The sequence below is a fragment of the Pan troglodytes genome, chromosome 5, assembly GCF_028858775.2.
Source record: "Pan troglodytes isolate AG18354 chromosome 5, NHGRI_mPanTro3-v2.0_pri, whole genome shotgun sequence".
NCBI lineage: Eukaryota > Metazoa > Chordata > Mammalia > Primates > Hominidae > Pan > Pan troglodytes.
This window is the reverse complement of record NC_072403.2, coordinates 35,303,813-35,321,586: the sequence shown is the minus strand read 5'-3', so window position 1 is coordinate 35,321,586 and position 17,774 is coordinate 35,303,813. Positions and strand designations below refer to the sequence as shown.

Sequence of the window (17,774 nt, the reverse complement as noted above, 5' to 3'; positions counted from 1 at the left end):
AAGATTTAAATGTAAGACCTCAAATTATAGAAATCATGGAAGACAACCTAGGAAATACTCTTCTCAACATTGGCCTTGGCAAAAGATTTTTGGCTAAGTCACCAAAAGCAATGGCAACAAAAACAAAAATAGACAAGTGAGACCTGATTAAACTAAAGAGCTTCTGCACAGCAAAAGAAACTATCAACAGAGGAAACACACTATCTACAGAAAGGGAGAAGATATTCACAAACAATGCATCTGACAAAGGCCTAATATCCAGAATCTATAGGGAACTTAAACAAGTCAACAAGCAGAAAGCCAATAATCCCATTAATAAATGGGCAAAGGACATGAAAAAACACTCTCAAAAGAAGACATACATGTGGCTAACAAACATACGAAAAAATTATCAGCATCACTAATTATCAGGGAAATGCAAATCAAAACTGCAATGAGATATTATCTCACACCAGTCAGAATGACTTTAAAAAGTCAAAAAACAACAGATGCTATCAAAGCTGCAGAGAAAAGGGAATGCTTATATGCTGTTGGTGGGAATGTGGATTAGTCCAGCAAGTGTGAAAAGCAGTCTGGAGATTTCTCAAATAATTTAAAACAGAACTACTATTCAATACAGCAATCTCATTAATGGGTATATATCAAAATAAAATAAATCATTCTACCAATAAGATACATACACTCACATGTTCATTGTTGCGCTGCTCACAATAGCAAAGATGTGGAATCAACCCAGGTGCCCATCAATGATAGACTGGATAAAGAAAATGTGTTACATACGCACCATGGAATACTATGCAGCCATAAAAACAGAATAAAATAATGTCCTTTGCAGCAACATGGATGGAGCTGGAGGGCATAATTCTAAGCAAGTTAACACAGGAACAGAAAACCAAATACTGCATGTTGTAACTTATAAGTGGGAGTCAAGCATTGAGCACACATGAACATAGGTATGGGAACAATAGACCCTGTGGACTACCAGAGGCTTCAGGGATGGGGGAGGATGGGTTAAAAAACTGCCTATCAAGCGAGGTACTAGGCTCATTACCAGGGTGGTGAGATCCATACTCCAAATTTGAACATCATGCAATATTCCCATGTAACAAATCTGCACATATATCCACTATGTCTAAAATAGAAGTTGAATTTTTTTAAAAAAGGTAAAAACTAAAAATAAATATAAAATAAAAAATTTAAAAAGACTTACTGGTAATGAATGTTAGATACAATGAATGAATAATGCAAAATTTATTATCGTCTGTTTTTGGAGTGAAATAACCACTCATAGATATCTTCAGATGATAACTCTCTTGCTGTGTGTACCCAAGTCAGCCGGTAAGAATTTAGCAAGTGATGAAATTGGATAATGCCTAGTAGGTAATTAATTTGTTGAGAATTGAGATTTGATTTTAAACCACAGGTGATGATTAAGAACCATATGAATCTGGGAGAAATAACTCTTCTTTAATCCAAATTCTTAATTTTACAGGGCAGGCAATATAATGATTAGAGGTCAAAGGATTCAGAAATTCTGTTTTTATGTGATAGTGGCATACTTAGCTGCCTCAATTCTTAAATAATTATAGGATCAAAATTAATCAAGCAATTATACTTTTAATTTACAAGTCATGCTCAAAATTAATATTTAATCTATCACAAAATATATGGATACTGTATATTCGTTAGTGAGTTTTTGATACATCTTCAAGAACACATAACATGCAAAGGAATAGATATTTGGAGGACTAATCAGTCTTCAGTGGCTGAAGAATATTTCTTTAGTGAGAAGTAGTGTGCAATGTAAGCTTCCCCCACCTCCAGGAGGAAATGAGGATGCTTTCTCCTAATTTAAGCTGAGAGAAAAACCAGTTAGAGAGCTTGATTTCTACATCTGGAATTTTGGAGTCCAAAGACTGATATTTCTTACATGGCCAAGAAGCAAAATCTAGAGAACTGCATTTCCTGTGTTAATAGGGGAAGCATGTGGGTTGTTTCTCACTAGACAGATGTGGGCCAGGAGGTAGTGGTCCACCTGGAGCAGGTCGGACTCCACAGGACACTTCCTGAAGCATAATTATGATGGCAACAGAGCCACTAGAAGACAAATAGATGCTCAGGGGTCAGGACTTGTGCTTGAAGATCCCCAAGGTGTGTCTCCGAGGCTCTTGAAATATTCCCATAAGATGTGGGGATCTTCTTAATCCAAAGGGCATTTTCCTTACTCACTCCAGTCCCATGCACTGGCCTTCAGGGACTGAGTAGAGTCTTGGCACTCACCTAGAAAACCCATCACTCAGAAGTTTATCAGCACAGACTCTGTAGGGAACATTATTTTGTGTTACTTCGTTGTGTTCATAAAAGCAGCCCGATATCAGTCTCTCAGAGTCTGAATGGTAATCTCTGCTCAATATCTCCAATCACAGGTGAGTGAGTAAGTATTTTTAATTGCTTAACTATAGCTTCATTGCTCTTACAGATACACTTTTCTGTCTTGCTTTTTGGATATGAGACTAACTGTGTAGGAGATGGAAGTGTAATGACCTGAGGGGTTCCAAAGGAGGGAATAATAAAATTGTCTGTCCCATGCTTTGGGTGACAATCAGCCTACTGAGTATGTGAATCAGGAAGCTTCTTTCATTTTGGGTAATTTTTATATCATTCAGAATAGCCCTCTGCTGGTTTGCCGATTTTTTATTAAATAAAGGACAGTGTATTTATTCTGCAAAAAGAGACTAAAATGCCACTGGACTGCAGAGAATAGTATCAGGAACACACTTTGTGTGACTTTCTCACAAGAAACCATCTTTCATGTGGATCTAATATCCTTGCATGCTAGCTATGATTGATTGAGCTTTAGCCACACTGATTTTCACGTGTTTGCTATGTGATTTCAGTTTTTAGTAAGAAATTGGATAGTATATTTTGAGAAAATTTGAAATTTTAAGATTCTGAATTTCTAAGGTCTGTTTTTTGAGAACACTCTTTAATGAAGAGCTACTGGGTCTGTTAGAAGGAAATGAAAAAGTCAAGACTGAGCTTGGAGGGCAAACATTCTCGTGAATTTTCTGGGGGCCTTTCCTTGTGGGTTCTTAGAGGCCATTCTTGAGCTCTTTACTATGATATGAAATTCTGAAAACATTTTCTCAGTTGTCCTTGTATTATATCAAGTTTCGGTTCTTTAGTAAGGAGTCAAGACCATGGCTGCTTGGAAAAGCAGTAATTTTCCTATAACTCTGTGTGAAATACTTGTGCTTCGCGTGGTGAATTCTATTCTGTGTCAGGGTCAATCTATGCCTATGAGAGGCAACAATGACCCATGTAGCACAATTTGAGTACCAGCTGCAGGATGTTGTTCTAGATTTGGAAATAGAAGAATTTTTTTCTACTCTTAGTTCACTACTTGTTAACTATGTGATCTTATAAGTAATCCTCCATAAATTACAGACTCCTCTACTCTAACTAATATAAATGTTATAAGAATAAAAATAATATGTAAGGTCTGAACATTTTTTCCAAGTTCTACATCACAATAAGTATGTAAAAAAGGGAGGAAATACAATTGTTTTCTTGGAAAATTTTGCTATACTGCCTTATATTTCAACAGTAGTAATCCATTACTGAATGTTAGACCGCTGTGTCCCCAGTTACGTATTAATTCATTGAGAAATAGATTAGTAAGACAGAATATGCACCATAAGATATTATGGACAAACAAGTGATATAAGTCACACAAATAAGTATGTTGTGTGTTATGTGTCATAATCAAGATTGAAACAAATGCCTGTAGATTTTCCAGGAAGGGACAGAAGCATTTCACTTGAAGAGAAAAGAGGCATTTAAGCTGAGCTTTTAAAAATATGTAGATGAGCAGATAGAAATGAAAGCAGGAAGAAAAACATACAGGCTGAGTGGTTAAAAAATGACTAAAATTAAGAGGCTATTCTGAAAAAGAAAATTCTTATTTCAAGGCAAATAACCTTAGAGGAGTAATACATTATTGTTTAAGTTATTTCGTTTAGTCGTTTTATCACAACAGCTTCCCCACAAATAGGGACATGGGAAAGGCATGTTTTGAAGTAAAGGGCAATGATCACAGAACATAGAGGACTTGGGTAACAAAACAAAAGCATCAGGAGATCCCCAGGAGAAAGTAATTCCTTCTCTTAATGTGTAAGAAACCCTGAGAAGAGAGGTGGGCTGCTGAGCCAAGTGTGTCCTCCTTTGCTATTTTGAGAACTGGACAGCTGATACCATCTCATAATGACCTATGTTTGTGTTGGAGGGCAGTTCTCTACAGGATAGCTTTTCTCATGAGGAATAGTCTGGCAAGAAAAATGGGGCCCCTTATTTTCACAAACAGTTCTTTTAATAACAGCACTCTTTCATACACTAACTGCAATTCCGTGCTTCCTTGAATTTCTTTCTACTTTTATGCTTCTCCTTCTTAGTCTCATTGTTTAGCTTCTACATGCAGGAAATTAGTTCTGAGAAAGTTCAATTCTGTGTTCTCTTTTTTCCTACTTCACACTCTCCCATCCGTAGGAGTAGTTTCAACTATCCTCTATATGCTGATGTGTTACAAATTCGTATCTCTAGTACATACCTCTCCTCTGAGGCCACATACCAAAATATGTCAAATAAACATATTTTCTTAGATATTCAGATATCTCAAATTCAGCATGGCCAAAACTGAACACATGATCTCCCCCTGGATCTGGATTTCCGTTTTTTTTTTTTTTTTTTTTTAATATACTTTACTTTAAGTTCAGGGATACATGTGCAGAATGTGCAGGTTTGTTACATAGGTGTACATGTGCCATGGTGGTTTGCTGCACTGATCAACACGTTATCTCGGTTTTAAGCCCCGCATGCATTAGCTATTTGTCCTAATGCTCTCCCTCCCCTTGCCACCTACTCCCCAACAGGCCCCAGTGTGTGAGGTTCCCTCCCTGTGTCCATGTGTTCTCATTGTTCAACTCCCACTTATGAGTGAGAACATGTGGTGTCTGGTTTTCTGTTCCTGTGATAGTTTGCTGAGGATGATGGTTCCCAGCTTCATCCATGTCCCTACAAAGGACATGATCTCATTCTTTTTTATGGCTGCATAGTATTCCATGGTATATATGTGCCACATTTTCTTTATCCAGTCTATCATTGATGGGCATTTGTGTTGGTTCCAAGTCTTTGCTACTTTAAATAGTGCCACAATAAACCTACGTATGCACGTGTCTTTATAGTAGAATGATTTATAATCCTTTGGGTATATACCCAGTAATGGGATTGCTGGGTTAAATAGTATTTCTGGTTATAGATCCTTGGGTAATTGCCACACTGCCTTCCACAATGGTTGAACTAATTTACACTCCCATCAACAATGTAAAAGCCTTCCTATTTCTCCACATCCTCGCCAACATCTGCTGTTTGCAGACTTTTTAATGATTGCCATTCAAACTGGCATGAGATGGTGTCTTATTGTGGTTTTGATTTGCATTTCTATAATGACCCATGATGATGAGCTTTTTTTCATGTTTGTTGGCCACCTAAATGTCTTCTTTTGAGAAGTGTCTGTTCATATCCATCACCCACTTTTTGATAGGGTTGTTTGTTTTTTCTTGTAAATATGTTTAAGTTCCTTGTAGATTCTGGATATTAGACCTTTGCCAGATGGATAGATAGCCAACATTTTCTCCCATTCTGTAGGTTTCCTGTTCAGTCCGATGATAGTTTTTTTTTTTTTTCTATGCAGAAGCTCTTTAGTTTAATTAGATCCCGTTTGTCAATTTTGGCTTTTGTTGCATTGCTTTTGGTGTTTTAGTCATGAAGTCTTTGCCCATGCCTATGTCCTGAATGGTATTGCCAAGGTTTTCTTCTAGGGTTTGTATGGGTTTAGGTTTTATGTTTAAGTCTTTAATCCATCTTGAGTTAATTTTTGTATAAGGTGTAAGAGAGGGGTCCAGTTTCTGTTTTCTGCATGTGGCTAGCCAGTTTTCCCAGCACCAATTATTCAACAAAGAATCCTTTCCCCATTGCTTGTTTTTGTCAGGTTTGTCAGGTTTTATCAGGTTTGTCAAAACAAAGGTTTTGTCAGGTTTGTCAGGTTGTAGATGTGTGGTGTTATTTCTGAGGCCTCTGTTCTGTTCCATTGGTCTATATATCAGTTTTGGTACCAGTATCATGCTGTTTTGGTTACTGTAGCCTTGTAGTCTAGTTTGAAGTCAGGTAGCATGATGCCTCCAGCTTTGTTCTTTTTGCTTAGGATTGTCTTGGCTATACGGGCTCTTTTTTTGGTTCCATATGAAATTTAAAGTCGTTTTTTCTAGTTCTGAGAAGAAAATGAATGGTAGCTTGATGGGAATAGCATTGAATCTATAAATTACTTTGGGCAGTATGGCCATTTACACAGTATTGATTCTTCGTATCCATGACCATGGAATTTTTTTCTCTTCATTTGTGTCCTCTCTTATTTCCTTGAGAAGCAGTTTGTAATTCTCCTTAAAGAGGTCCATCACATCCCTTGTAAGTTGTATTCCTAGGTATCTTATTTTTTTATGGTAATTGTGAATGGGAGTTCACTCATGATTCAGCTTTCTGCTTGTCTATTATTGGTGTATAGGAATGCTTGTAATTTTTGCACATTGATTTTGTATCCTGAGACTTTGCTGAAGTGGCTCATCAGCCTAAGGAGTTTTGGGCTGAGATGATGGGGTTTTCTAAATATACAATTATGTCATCTGCAAACAGAGGCAATTAGACTTCCTCTCTTCCTATTTGAATACCGTTTATTTCTTTCTCTTGCCTGATTGCCCTGGGCAGAACTTCCAATACTATGTGGAATAGGAGTGGTGAGAGAGGGCATCCTTGACTTGTGCAGGTTTTCAAAGAGTACGCTTCCAGCTTTTGCCCATTCATATGATATTGGCTATGGGTTTGTTGTGAATAGGTCTTTTTTTATATATATGTTCCATCAATATTTAGTTTATTGAGAGTTTTTAGCATGAAGGGGTATGGAATTTTATCAAAGGCCTTTTCTGCATCTATTGAGATAATCATGTGGTTTTTGTCATTGGTTGTTTATGTGATGGATTATGTTTATTGATTTGTGTATGTTGAACCAGCCTTTTATCCCAGGTATGAAGCCGACTTGATTGTAGTGGATAAGATTTTTGATGTGCTGCTGGATTTGGTTTGCCAGTAGTTTATTGAGCATTTTTGCATCGAGGTTCATTAGGGATATTGGACTGAAATTTTCTTTTTTTGTTGTGTCTTTGCCAGGTTTTGGTATCAGGATGATGCTGGCCTCATAAAATGAACTAGAGAGGAGTCCCTCTTTTTTATTGTTTGGAATAGTTTCAAAACGAATGGTACCAGCTCCTCTTTGTACCTCTGGTAGAATTCAGCCATGAATCCATCAGATCCTGGAGATTTTTTGTTTTTTTAGGCTACTAATTACTGCCTCAATTTCAGTACTTGTTATTGGTCTATTCAGGGATTCGACTTCTTCCTGGTTTAGGCTTGGAAGGGTGTATGTGTCCAGGAATTTATCCATTTCTTCTAGATTTTCTAGTTTATTTGCATAGAGGTATTTATAGTATTCTCTGATGGTAGTTTCTATTACTGTGGGATCAGTGGTGATAACTCCTTTACCATTTTTTATTGTGTCTATTTGATTCTTCTCTCTTTTCTTCTTTACTAGTCTGGCTAGCAGTCTATCTCTTTTGTTAATCTTCTCAAATAACCAGCTCCTGCATTCACTGATGTTTTGAAGGGTTTTTCGTGTCTCTATCTCCTTCAGTTCTGCTCTGATCTTAGTTATTTCTTGTCTTCTGCTAGCTTTTGAATGTGTTTGCTCTTGCTTCTTTAGCTCTTTTAATTGTGATGTTAGGGGGTCGATTTTAAATCTTTCCTGCTTTCTGACGTGGGCATTTAGTGCTATAAATTTTTCTCTTAACACTGCTCTAGCTGTGTCCCTGAGATTATAGTTTATTGTCTCTTTGTTCTCATTGGTTTCAAATAACTTCATTATTCCTCCCTTAATTTCATTATTTACCCAGTAGTCATTCAGGAGCAGGTTGTTAATGTAATTGTGAGGTTTCATGTAGTTGTGAGGTTTTGAGTGAGTTTCTTAATGCTGAGTTCTAATTTGATTGCACTGTGGTCTGAGAGACTGTTTGTTTTGATTTCCATTCTTTTGCATTTGCTGAGGAGTGTTTTACTTCCAATTATGTAGTCGATTTTAGAATAATTGCTATGTGGTGCTGAGAAGAATGTATATTCTGTTGATTTGGGGTGGAGAGTTCAGTAGATGTCTATTAGGTCTGCTTGGTCCAGAGCTGAATTCAAGTCCTGAATATTCTTGATAATTTTCTGTATCATTGATCTGTCTAATATTGACAGTGGAGTGTTAAAGTCTTCCATTATTATTGTGTGGGAGTCTAAGTCTCTTTGCAGGTCTGTAAGAACTTGTTTTATGAATCTGGGTGCTCCTTTATTGGGTGCATATGTATTTAGGATAGTTAGCTCTTCTTGTTGCATTGATCCCTTTACCATCGTGTAATGCCTTTCTTTGTCTTTTTTGATCTCTGTCGGTTTAAATTCTGTTTTATCAGAGACTAGGATTGCAACCCCTGCTTTTTTTTTCTCTTTCCATTTGCTTGGTAAATATTTCTCTGTCCCTTTGTTTTGAGCCTATGTGTGTCTTTGCACATGAGATGGGTCTCCTGAATACTGCACACTGATGGGTCTTGACACTTTATTCAATTTGCCAGTCTGTGTCTTTTAATTGGGACATTTAGCCCATTTACATTTAAGATTAATATTGTTAGTGTGAATTTGATCCATTCATCATGATGCTAGTTGGTTACTTTGAACATTAGTTGATGCAGTTTCTTCATAGTGTCTTCGGTTTTTATATTATGGTGTGTTTTCGCAGTGGCTGGTACTACTTTTTCCTTTCCCTGTTTAGTGCTTCCTTTAGGAGCTCTTGTAAAGCAGGCCTGGTGGTGACATAATCCCTCAGCATTTGCTTGTCTGTAAATGATTTTATTTCTCCTGCACTTATGAAGCTTAGTTTGGCTGTATGCAAAATTCTGAGTTGAAAATTCTTTTTTTTTAAGAATGTTGAATATTGGTCCCCACTCTCTTCTGGCTTGTGGGTTTTCTGCGGAGAGATCCACTGTTAGTCTGATGGGCTTCCCTTTGTAGGTAACCTGACCTTTCTCTCTGACTGCCCGTAACATTTTTTCTTTCATTTCGACCTTGGATAACCTGATGATTATGTGTCTTGGGGTTGCCCTTCTCGAGGAGTATCTTAGTGGTGTTCTCTGTATTTCCTGAATTTGGATGTTGACCTGTCTTGCTAGGTTGGGGAAGGTCTCCTGGATAATATTTTGAAGTGTGTTTTCCAACTTGGTCTCATTCTCCATGTTACTTTCAGGTATACCACCCAATCACATGTTTGGTCTTTTCACATAGTCCCATATTTCTTGGAGACTTTTTTCCTTCCTTTTCCCTCTTTTTTCTCTAATATTGTCTTCACACCTTATTTTAGTAAGTTGATCTTCAATCTCTGACATCCTTTCTTCTGGTTGATCAATTCAGCTATTGATACTTATGTATGCTTCATGAAGTTCTCATGATGTGTTTTTCAGCTCCATCAGGTCACTTATGTTTTTCTCTGAACTTCTAGTTAGCAGTTCCTGTAATCTTTTGTCAAATTTCTTAGCTTCATTGCATTGGGTTAGAACAAGTTCCAGGGGAGTTTGTTATTTCCCACCTTCTGAAGCCTACTTCTGTGAATTCATCAAACTCATTCTCTGCCCAGTTTTGTGCACTTGCTGGAGAGGAGTTGCAATCATTTGGAGAAAAGACATTTTTCTCTAGAAGAATGTTTTTGGAATTTTCAGCATTTTCGTGCTGGTTTTTCCTCATCTTCATGGATTTATCTACCTTTGATCTTTGAGGTTGATGACCTTTGGATGGGATTTTGTGTGGGGGTCCTTTTTGTTGATGTTGATGTTATTGCTCTCTGTTTGTTAGTTTTTCTTCTACCAGTCAGGCCCCTCTTCTGCAGGTCTGCTGCAGTTTGCTCAAGGTTCACTCCAGACCCTATTTGCCTGAGTATCACCGGTGGAGGCTGCAGAACGGCAACTATTACTGCCTGCTTCTTCCTCTGGAAGCTTCATCCCAAAGGGAAGCCCAGTGCCAGCTGGAGCTCTCCTCTATGAGGTGTCTGTCAACCCCTGTTGGGGAGTCTCTCTCAGTCAGTAGGCACTGGGGTCAGGGATTCACTGGCAGAGGCAGTCTGTCCCTTAGCAGAGCTTGAGCGCTGTGCTGGGAGAACCCTCCTTGTCAGGATCCACTGTTCTCTTCAGAGCCGGCGGGCAGGAATGCTTAAGTCTGATGAAGCTGCGCCCACAGCTGCCCCTTCCCCCAGGTGCTCTGTCCCAGGAAGATGGGAGTTTTACCTCTAAGCCCCTGACTGGGACTGCTGCCTTTCTTTCAGAGATGCCCTCCCCAGTGAGGAGGAATCTAGAGAAGCAGTCTGGCCACAGCCACTTTGCTACGCTGTGTTGAGTTCCACCCAGTCCAAACTTCCAGGCCTCCTTAGCACTGTCAGGGGAAAACTGCCTACTCAAGCCTCACTAATGGTGGATGCCCCTCCCCACAACAAGCTCGATCATCCAGGGTCGACTTCAGACTGCTGTGCTGGCAGTGAGAATTTTAAGCCAGTGGTCCTTAGCTTGCTGGGCTCCATGGGAGTGGGACCCGCTGAGTGAGAGCACTTGGCTTCAGCCCCCTTTCCAGGGGAGTGAACAGTTCTGTCTGTTGATGTTCCAGGTGCCACTGGGGTATGAAAAAAAACTCCTGCAGCCGGCTCAGTGTCTGCCCAAACAGCCACCCAGTTTTGTGCTTGAAACCCAGGCCCCTGGTGGTGTAGGCACATGAGAGAATCTCCTGGTCTGCGGATTGCAAAAACCGTGGGAAAGGTGTAGTATGTGGGTGAATAGCACAGTCCCTCACAGCTTCCCTTGGCTGGGGAGGCTCCTTGCACTTCCCGAGTGAGGCGATGCCGCACCATGCTTCTGCCTGCCCTCCAGGTGCTGCACCTGCTTCCTAACCAGTTACCTAACTGGTACCTCAGTTGGAAATGCAGAAATCTCCTGCCTTCTGCATTGGTCTCACTGGGAGCTGCAGAGCAGAGCTGTTCCTATTCAGCCATCTTGCCAGATTTGCCAACAAGTGCCAATTTCCTGCTTTCATTTCAGAGAATGACACCCCCAGCCATCTGCTTGTTCAATCCAGGAATCTAGATCAGCACAGTGCACTCGTTTAGGCCACAAAGTGAAATGTAAAACCCAATATCACCACTGCAAGTCTGAGTAACTTTAGGCAAATTATTTAATTTCTCTGAAACTTATTTTAAAATTTTTTACTTGTAATATGGACATAATATGTCTCTTTCATTGTGTGCGTGTGTGTTTTTGGTGTGTGTGGGCATGTGAACTGGGTAATACAATGATTGTTGAATGGTTATGTTATAATAAGCATTTAATATATGTTGGTTATGACTACTATCCTTAATTTATCCTTCTTCGTCATTTTATACCAAAATTGTAACACTGTATATTCTAATATCTCTCAAATGCCTCTATTTCTATCCAACCAAATTGTCACCACTCTAGTCTGCAGTATATATATAACGTGATGTTATAATGCATGTATATATTTTGGAATGAGTACAGCAGGCTAAATAACATATCTGCCACCTCACATACTTATCATTACTTTGTGGGGAAAATATTTAAAATCCACTCCATTAGCAATTTTGGAATATACAATACATTTTAACTATAGTCACCATGCTATGCAATAAATCATTAGAAGTTACTTCTCCTGTGTAACTGAAACTTTGTACCCTTTGACCAGTCCACCCCTGTCCACTCCTACCTCAAACTCTGGTAACCACCATTCTATTCTCTACCTCAATAGATTTGACCTTTTTAGATTCCACATATAAGGGAGATCATGCAATACTTGTCTTTCTGTGCCTGGCTCATTTCACTCAGCATAATGTCCTCTAGCTTAACCCATGTCAGAAATGACAGGATTTTCTTTTTCTAAAGGCTGCATAGTATTCCACCAGGTATATATAACATTTCTTTAGTCATTCATCTATTGGTGAAGATTTAGGTTGTTTCCATGGCTACTGTGAATAATGCTGCAAAGACCATGGGAGTGCAGATATCTCTTTGAGATACTGATTTCAATTCCTTTGAATATATATCCAGAAGTGGAATTGCTGGATCACATAGTAGTTGCATTTTTAGTTTTTTGAAGAAACTGCACTGTTTTCTAAAATGGCTCTATTAATTTACATTTCCATTAACACTGTGCCAGTTCCCTTTTTTCCACATTTTTGCCTTAAAATACATTTGTTGAATAAAATGAGTAGAAGGGTTAATTCCTCCTCAGAAGTGGAAGGAAATGTTAAAAAAGATGAAAGGGGAGATAGAGATTTGGAATAGGGAGAAAGATTGATTTGAGAATACAATTTTGGAGTTCTTCTGTAGATGGAATGAAAATTGTCCCAGTGAATTTATTCAGTTGTGGTAATGTGAAATACTATATTATGTGAATTTTTTCAACTTATCCTCTCCCTTCATTAAAAATATCCACAGTAGTTCACGAGGAAAGAAGACAGCAATTACAACAAAAGCACAATTAAGCCACCTCTCAAACTTGACATTGAAATGCATATTTGTCTATAGGTGAGGGCAATCGATAAAGTATATAGTTTGAATGAATATACAACAATTATCTTCATTTTTAAGTTTTTATTTTGCTTTATTTATCTAAGTTTTTATAATTTGCTTCAAACATCAAACTGCAGATTAATTTTTCTCACTTGAATTAGGCCTTGAGCATTTTAAATTAGGGGATTCTCCCTACAACTGTTTTAATTTTATTAAACTTTTTATTAACCAACTTAAACTAAGCTCTAGAAGAGTATCTTTTAATAACACAAACATGAACATTTAAATTAATCTATAGCTGGTCCAGGAAATAAACAACTACACTAGAAATTGATTGTTCAAATAAACATATTCAAATAAAAACCAGGTATTTAGAAACAATTGGATTTAACCATCAAAACACTGCAGGCATAGCACATTGCCATTAACAGTCAGAAATAGAAGTCATAACAATTTGTAACCAGTTAAAATAATTCAGTTGTATGAACGTAGGTTATATTCAAAACAAGAGAAGTGTTTTTTAAGGGCATTCTGTTGTCATAAGTTAATGGAAATTAAATTTTTAGCCACTCAATTGAAAGTATATTAGCTTTGGGAGTGATAAAGCTACCTTTTTTTTACCTGCTAGCTGCGTGACATCTTCCAGACGTTTATCTTGCTGAGGCTTGGTGCTCTCATCCAGAGAATGGGAATGATAAATATTACTTATCTTAAAGGATTTATGTAAAGACTAAATGAGATGCTGTGTAGGAAGTGCTCAGAGATTATCAGCATCCTTCTATATGAAGCACTTAACAATAATTTGTTGAAACAGACACTAATTCCTGCACCAGCCAAATAGCTCTTGAATTTTCCAGATTGATGATCTATAGCAATAGGTTTCTAATTCATTAGGATAAGTCTCTTGGAAAGTTTATAAAAATTCAGATAACCTAACCCCAAATTCAGGGAATCTAATTCAATATGCTTCTTGTTGAAATTTATCATATCAAAAATGAACAAATAAAACAATATAAATATTCATTAATAAGGGTGGGATATATAAAAACTTTGCTATATTCATACAAATACTTGAATACAACTCAAAGATCATGTTTTAGCATAAAATGTATTGCCACGGAAAATTAAGGAAAAATCAGATTAAAATAGGTACTTTTGATCCTCTATTCAACATTTCTATATGGAAAATGGATCAGAAGAACATATACCAAATCATTAATAGAGATTTTCTCTGGTGACTACTAAAGATTTTTAATGTTTTAAATTTTCTTTTCTATATTTTTCCCAAATATTCTAAAACAAATACATTAATTTTAATCGGAAAAGAATATAAAACAAAATTTATATTAACGTTGAAGTATGAAAAAGGAGAGCAGGGATGGCTTCAAAGAAGCAAATGAATACCAGAGATTCTTCTAGAAATCGCATTCTACAGCACAAGTTCACACATCCCCAGGAAAATGCTGGTGAGCATGACCCAGCCATTATTAACAGAGAACTCTAGGACATATGGTGTCCATTTGTATTCTAATTTAAAACTTCCAGTGTTGTATATTTAAAAAGATTTGATCTGCAGGTGAAACATTGGATGTATTTATATCTGTGTTGCATGGTAGGTAGGAGCTATGGTTTGCAAAAGAATGCTGCTTCTCTGGTTTGACATAAATGGTGATTACTTTTATTTGTAACCGTTTTTTCCCTTATTTTTCAGGTAATGCTATTGCAGCATATGATTCATTTTTATAATCTGGTCTTCTCTTTGCCCAATTCCTGAAAGGAAACCAGGCGACATCATGGAAAGAAAGAATAAAACAGCTATAACTGAATTCATCATCTTGGGATTCTCCAACCTAAATGAATTGCAGTTTTTACTATTCACCATCTTCTTTCTGACTTATTTCTGTACTTTGGGAGGAAATATATTAATTATCTTGATGACTGTGACTGATCCACACCTGCGTACACCTATGTATTATTTTCTAGGGAACTTGGCCTTTATTGACATCTGCTACGCCACCAGCAATGTCCCCCAGATGATGGTGCACCTCCTCTCAAAGAAAAAAAGCATTTCTTATGTAGGGTGTGTGGTTCAACTTTTTGCATTTGTTTTCTTTGTAGGATCAGAGTGTCTCCTACTGGCAGCAATGGCATATGATCGTTACATTGCAATCTGCAATCCTTTAAGGTATTCAGTTATTCTGAGCAAGGTTCTATGCAATCAATTAGCAGCCTCATGCTGGGCTGCTGGTTTCCTTAACTCAGTGGTGCATACAGTGTTGACATTCCGCCTGCCCTTCTGTGGCAACAATCAGATTAATTACTTCTTCTGTGACATCCCCCCTTTGCTGATCTTGTCTTGTGGAAACACTTCTGTCAATGAGTTGGCACTGCTATCTACTGGGGTCTTCATTGGTTGGACTCCTTTCCTTTGTATCATACTTTCCTACATTTGCATAATCTCCACCATCTTGAGGATCCACTCCTCAGAGGGAAGACGAAAAGCCTTTTCTACATGTGCCTCCCACCTGGCCACTGTCTTTCTCTTTTATGGCAGCGCCATCTTTACATATGTACGGCCCATCTCAACTTACTCATTAAAGAAAGATAGGTTGGTTTCAGTGTTGTACAGTGTTGTTACCCCCATGCTAAACCCTATAATTTACACATTGAGGAATAAGGACATCAAAGAAGCTGTCAAAACTATAGGGAGCAAGTGGCAGCCACCAATTTCCTCTTTGGATAGTAAACTCACTTATTGAACCTCACAGGTTCAATAATCTTATACTACAAAATTAACTTTTTCACCAGTCAGCTGTTTTTATTGAAAGTTTAAAAGATAATTCCAATGTTGGGACAGATATTGAAGAGTTGATACACTCCAGTCTAAGTGTACTTATTCTTGAGCTTTAGTTAGTTCTATGAGAGATATCAATGTTGCTCTCTTTAGATATTATCTTCTTATTTATTTTTCCATTCCTGAATCTTGCATCCAAAGACTGTTTCCCTCTTTCATGAGATATTTGTTTAATGGACTTCATCACTTGAAAATTTCCCTGCTTTTTCATATTGCTTTCTGTATATTAAATAATGTGAAATATTTTTCTTCACATTCCTCATATGTGTGTCATATTTTTCTGTTCTTACTACTTAAGCCATGCTTTTGACCTTTCTTTCTTTAGTAGGTCCTTCTTAATAAAACATCATCACCAATAGATTAAGAAATGTAATCACGGTAAAGTGATGTTTTACCTCCAGATCTGTTGGTAGCTACTTTTAATTTTATCACCTGCTGCATGGGCCAAGGCCAATTTATCTTCACATTGGAATGAAGACAGTCATAATTTTCAATCCCATTTGACATGCATTCTTTATTCTATTCAAAAGGCAGAATTTCCTGAGGGATTTTTCTAAAACTAAGTCCCCAAAACATATTACTATTTTATAGAGTATCTTAAATTTGGGAAACTTTTTTCGCTAAAAATTTAGAAAACAGAATCAGATAAAACATACAGAAAAAATAAGGGTTTTTTGATGGGGAATAAAAAGTCTTAGTTATATAATGACTAAATTTAGAAAAAAAAGTAGAAATTACTAATGTTAAAAGTAAAAGTACTTAATTACTATTTTCTATGTGTTATTACCATGTAAAGTACAGTTATGAAGTCAAGACAAATGGGAAGGAAGACTAAGTGGTGGAAGAGAGAAATAAATACAGACACTGGAGAGAAAATTTAAAAGATAAAGAGACTTAGAGATACCAAGAAGGGAAAATAAATAACATACAATGTAAGAGCCTAAGAGATTGAAAGAGAGATAGAAAAAGGCTTATAGATCAGGTAGATACAAGTTGTCTAGCGTCCTTCTTCACTGTTCTCTCAGGATCGTCTTCTTTTTCTTCCCATACCTACTGATGCCTCCCTTGATTAAGTCTTGACTTCCCAGCCCCTCTTTTGTGTAATGTTGTCATAGTGTTCTAGTGGAGTGCCTTGTCTCCATTCCTATCCTGTTTAATGTACCCTGCACATCATTTCTGAGTTAACTTTCTTAACATGGTGTTATGTACAGTCTCCTATACTGTTTTTGTTTTAATAAACTCTACTGGCTTACTGGCACACTCTTCATTTAACTAAATATATTTGTAACCACTGTCTATAAAATCTAAGTACTACCTACTTTGTAACTCATCTCCTGCAGGAACCCTAAATAATTCTTCCCCAGGTATGGCTTGATCTTTCCTGACTACATACCACTATTATGACGATTCCCTTAATTTGGAATTCACATCTCCTCCCTTATTTGTTCAAAATTCTCTTCATTCTTTATAGTTCAATTCAAAATCTACTTTCTCCTCCATCATTCCACCTAATGTTTTCTATTCCTCCTTAAATCACATGGTACTGCCTGAAATGGTGGTGGTGGTGGTAGTGAGAGTTACTTGACTAATCTATTTAAAATTACAACTTCTCACCACTCCCCCACTCAATAACTCTTGATAACTCCACTCTGTCTTTCATTTCATAGCAGTTATCTAAAGTTATTATTATCAGAATTATGTATCCTATTCACCTCTTTATCTTTAGGGCCAAGAAGAGAATAATTCCTGGCCTATCATAGGTGGTAAATACTCCTGAATAAATATATGAACATGGGGGGCAGAAAGGAAAAACCAGTACCAGCCACTGCAAAAACACACTGAAATACAAGGATCAATGACACTATAAAGAAACTGCATCAACTCGTGTGCAAAATAACCAGCTAGCATCATGATGACAGGATCAAATTCACATATAACAATATTAACCTTAAAGGTAAATGGGCTAAATGACCCAATTAAAAGACACAGACTGGCAAATTGGATAAAGAGTCAAGACCCCTCAGTGTGCTGTATTCAGGAGATCCTTGACATGTGCCAGGACACACATAGGCTCAAAATAAAGGGATGGAAAAAATTTACCAAGCAAATGGAAAGTAGAGAAAAGCAAGGATTGTAATCCTAGTTTCTGATAAAACATACTTTAA

At 37.3% G+C, this 17,774-nt stretch overlaps 1 protein-coding gene across 1 annotated transcript; it reads left to right on the top strand.

The window, feature by feature from the left end:
• The first annotated feature begins 2,192 nt into the window (after positions 1-2,192).
• Positions 2,193-16,995, top strand: OR5V1 (olfactory receptor family 5 subfamily V member 1). The gene is made up of 2 exons (XM_054685679.1): positions 2,193-2,426; positions 14,467-16,995. Exon 2 carries the CDS (start codon positions 14,549-14,551, stop codon positions 15,512-15,514), a length of 966 nt encoding a protein of 321 aa, XP_054541654.1. The 5' UTR covers positions 2,193-2,426; positions 14,467-14,548; the 3' UTR covers positions 15,515-16,995.
• Positions 16,996-17,774: the final 779 nt, after the last annotated feature.